Source organism: Nansenia antarctica (assembly GCF_963989245.1).
Source record: "Nansenia antarctica genome assembly, chromosome: 13".
Taxonomy (NCBI): domain Eukaryota; kingdom Metazoa; phylum Chordata; class Actinopteri; order Argentiniformes; family Microstomatidae; genus Nansenia; species Nansenia antarctica.
The window spans coordinates 32,040,334-32,044,791 of record NC_137683.1 but is presented as its reverse complement, the minus strand read 5'-3'; the positions used below and the strand labels follow the sequence as shown (position 1 = coordinate 32,044,791).

At 49.4% G+C, this 4,458-nt stretch overlaps 1 protein-coding gene across 1 annotated transcript in view; it reads right to left on the bottom strand.

Annotated features, from left to right (window-relative positions):
• Positions 1-692: 692 nt before the first annotated feature.
• Positions 693-4,458, bottom strand: part of LOC308169540 (alpha-2,8-sialyltransferase 8F-like) — a gene marked incomplete at both ends in the record, with an annotated part of 5,875 nt that continues 2,109 nt past the window's right edge. Inside the window, 6 exons of the mRNA XM_080544223.1 lie at positions 693-893; positions 977-1,268; positions 2,734-2,820; positions 3,014-3,126; positions 3,277-3,421; positions 3,611-3,697. Coding sequence (XP_080400349.1) covers positions 693-893; positions 977-1,268; positions 2,734-2,820; positions 3,014-3,126; positions 3,277-3,421; positions 3,611-3,697 — 925 coding nt within the window. The remainder of the gene's footprint in view (positions 894-976; positions 1,269-2,733; positions 2,821-3,013; positions 3,127-3,276; positions 3,422-3,610; positions 3,698-4,458) is intronic.

Below are 4,458 nucleotides of genomic sequence, written 5' to 3'. Positions count from 1 at the left end.
GCACAAACAGGCTCTGACCAGAGTAGAAAGAGAAGTGGGAGGCCCCGGTGCACAGCTGAGCAAGAAGACAGGTACATTAGAGTCTCTAGTTTGAGAAATAGACACCTCACAGGTCCTGAACTGGCAGCTTCATTCAATGGTACCCGCAAAACGCCAGTGTCAACGTCTACAGTGAAGAGGCGACTCCGGGATGCTGGCCTTCTAGGCAGAGTGGCAAAGAAAAAGCCATATCTGACACTGGCCAATAAAAGCAAAAGATTAATATGGGCAAAAGAACACAGACATTGGACAGAGGAAGATTGGAAAAAAGTGTTATGGACAGACAAATCGAAGTTTGAATCATATTTATGAGACGCAGAACAAGTGAAAAGATGCTGGAAGAGTGCCTGATGCCATCTGTCAAGCATGGTGCTGGTAACGTGATGGTCTGGGGCTGCTTTGGTGCTGGTAACGTGGGAGATTTGTACAAAGTAAAAGGGATTTTGAATAAGCTATCACTCAATTTTGCAACGCCATGCCATACCCTGTGGACAGTGCTTGTTGGTCTAGGGGTTAGAGGTTAGAGGTTAGGTGGTAAGGTCTAGGGGTTAGGGGTTAGAGGTTAGGTGGTAGGGTCTAGGGGTTAGAGGTTAAGTGGTAGGGTCTAGGGGTTAGGGGTTAGAGGTTAGAGGTTAGGTGGTAGGGTCTAGGGCTTAGGGGTTAGAGGTTAGAGGTTGGGGGCAGGGTCCCAGGTGTAGCTGTAGCGCCCCCTGGCTGTGGTGTTGGAGAAGATGCAGGAACTCATCAGGCATGGAATGCACGCTGCGTTTTGGACCCACGTTGTCATAGTAATGGTGAGGCAGCGGCTTCTCTGATAGGTCGATAGGGAAGGGCCAGAAGCCATACAGGTGCACCTGTCAGAGAGTAAACCCAATCACTTTACTGTACCTCTCTCTCTCTCTCTCTCTCACACACACACACACACACACACACACACCTGGTCACAGATTTCCATCGCCACGCTAGCCAGCATCAGACCAGTGGAGAGGCGGGGCTCCTTGAGGCCCCTCCCCCTCCAGCTCCGCCCCAATTCCAACAGGAAGTCCGGGTTGAAGAATACTACATTCTGATTGGGCCTCAGAGGCTGAAGGGCGCGGTACACATCGACTGAGACCCCAGTGTTGACTGGGTAGGCGAAGGCGGGCAGGAGGAGGAGGGCGTCGCCGTACGCAGACACACGATTGGCCAATTGACTGGCCAGCAGCGGGTCCTTCCTGAGGTTAGGGTAACTATGGAGACACATCATGACACGTTAGCCAGTTATGTATCCATGCAGGCGTGTGTGTGTGTGTGTGTGTGTGTGTGAGAGGAAGGTCTGAGAGGAAGAGGAAAGCCAAACTACTAAGCGTTTTCAGTCTGAGAGGACATGGAGAACACCTGGCCTCCCTGATGACCTAAACCTTCCCTCTCTCTCTCTCCTCCTCTCCTCCTCACCTCCTCTCTCTTTCTCTCTCTCTCTCTCCACAACTACACCTTCTCTCTCTCTCTCCTCCTCAACTACACCTTCTCTCTCTCTCTCCTCCTCAACTACACCTTCTCTCTCTCTCTCTCTCCACAACTACACCTTCTCTCTCTCTCTCTCCTCCTCAACTACACCTTCTCTCTCTCTCTCTCCTCCTCTCCTCCTCACCTCCTCTCTCTCTCTCTCCTCCTCAACTACACCTTCTCTCTCTCTCTCTCTCTCCTCAACTACACCTTCTCTCTCTCTCTCCTCCTCAACTACACCTTCTCTCTCTCTCTCTCTCTCTCTCTCTCCACAACTACACCTTCTCTCTCTCTCTCTCTCTCTCTCTCCTCAACTACACCTTCTCTCTCTCTCTCCTCCTCAACTACACCTTCTCTCTCTCTCTCCTCAACTACACCTCTCTCTCTCTCTCTCTCCTCCTCCTCAACTACACCTTCTCTCTCTCTCTCTCCTCCTCTCTCTCTCTCTCTCTCCACAACTACACCTTCTCTCTCTCTCTCTCTCCTCCTCAACTACACCTTCTCTCTCTCTCTCTCCTCCTCTCTCTCTCTCTCTCTCTCCACAACTACACCTTCTCTCTCTCTCTCTCCTCCTCAACTACACCTTCTCTCTCTCTCTCCTCCTCAACTACACCTTCTCTCTCTCTCTCTCTCTCTCTCCTCTCTCTCTCCCCCTCAACTACACCTTCTCTCTCTCTCTCTCTCCTCCCTCTCTCTCTCCTCAACTACACCTTCTCTCTCTCTCTCTCTCTCCTCTCTCTCTCCTCCTCAACTACACCTTCTCTCTCTCTCTCTCTCTCCTCCTCAACTACAGCTCCTCTGCATCAGCTGCTAAAGCGTCTTACTGCCATTACGACATTCAATCCTCTGCTTCTGACCCAAGGAAACTCTTCTCCACATGTTCCTCCCAGAAAGGGACAGTTAACCACAGGTCAGACCGCTCTGTACCCCTCAGATGTAATCTCTGTACTCTGTCATCCACAACCTGCACTGAGACCAGACACAAAGCTACTGAAACTAGTCCTTTTCAATGAAACTTGGCTAGGCAGGTGTGTGTGTGTCATTCATAGATCTTTAGCTAATAAGTCTCTCTTAATTAACGACTTGATTTGCTCCTGTGAACTTGATTTCTTATTTGTGACTGAAACTTGGCTAGACAGGTGTGTGTGTGTGTGTGTGTGTGTGTGTGTGTGTGTGTGTGTGTGTGTGTGTGTTAGAACTCTCTCCTACCCATTCATGATCTGGCTGGGGTTGATGGTCATCAGGCTGGTTCTGTTACCCACATCGTCATGGTTACTGACTGGACCCAGGTTGAACCTGCAGAGGGGGGTTGGAACATTACACTCAATGATGAAGATGATGATGATGATGATGATGATGGTGATGATGATGATGATGATGTGATGATGATGGTGATGATGATGATGAAGATGATGATGATGATGATGGTGATGGTGATGATGATGATGATGGTGATGATGATGATGGTGATGATGAAGATGGTAGTTACCTAATGATGAAGTCAGCGTTGTCGATCTCAGCTCCACAGCTGCTGTTCTGTAGGATGCCTCCGCTTCCAATGACAGCACAGCGACCCAACACTTCTGGACCCCAGGGAAGACTCTACACACACACACACACACACACACACACACACACACACACACGCGTCATACCACAACACAGCAATGGAAATAAACACCCTTTACTCCAGGGTAAACACAACAACACACACACACACACACACACACACACACACATACACACTCAGACCTGTGGTAGCATGTTGTAGAGTTCCTCGTCCACAGTTTTAGTTTTCTCTTGGTTGTTCTCATATCTGATCTTCTGGCCCAGTTGAGTGTTCTGTTGGGTCAGAAACAGACCTCCGGTGGCATTACAGCAGAATCGCAGTCTCTCCCTACAGGAGGGCGGGAGGGAGGGGGGGAGGCAGAGAGGGATGGATGGAGAGAGGAAGGGAGGGAAGGAGGGACGAAGAGAGGGATGGAGGGAGGGAGACCTGATCAGACTTTACCTGTAGAGCTGTGATCAGACATTACCTGTAGAGCCCTGATCAGACATTACCTGTAGAGCTGTGATCAGACATTACCTGTAGAGCACTTGCTGTGTGATGTTGACGTAGTGAGGGCAGTTCATCAACTCTCTCACCTCCTTTATAAGAGACTGTTGCTTTATCCTGAGAGGGAGGGAGAGGGAGGAGGAGAAGGGAGAAAAAGGAAGGGGGAGGGAGGGGAGAGGTGGAGGGTGAGAGAGAAGGGGAGAGGGATAGAGTTGTAGTAGTGTTGAGTATCTGCTTGTTTAAAACAGTATTTGCAGCAGGGAAGGCAGAGCCTCATCATACTCCAATGTAAATAGCTGTTATGAAAAGTTTTTTTTAAAAAAATACCAAAATGAAATAAATATTAATATTGTTCCATTGATTTGTGTAACAAATGTAATTTCGGTCAAATTCCCCAAAAAATGTTTATGGTCAAAATCGCAAACTTTGCGCAAATACAGGGAAACACTGTAGGCAGCGACTAGTTCTGCATTACACCCTCCTCCCTACCCTGTCCCCCACCAGCCTCTCTTCCTCTGTCTTATCCTCCCTACCCTCTGTTGAATCCTTCTATCTTCTATCCACTGATGCAGCATCCTCCACCCTCCTGTCTGCTCTCTCCTCGTCTTTCAACGCCCTCTGTCCACGGATCTTGAATTAAGCGAAATCACAGGAGAGGGAGTGTGTTATACTGAATATCAGCAGGGCTGTGATTGGGTCGTAGGTACGAGGCTGTGATTGGGTCGTAGGTACGAGGCTGTGATTGGGTCGTAGGTACGAGCCTGTGATTGGGTCGTAGGTACGAGGCCGCAGGCCTCAGCTCATCCTAAAATGCTGCCGCCCATCTGGTGTTCAACCCCCCAAATTCTCTCATGTTACCCCCCTCCTTCTCTCATGTT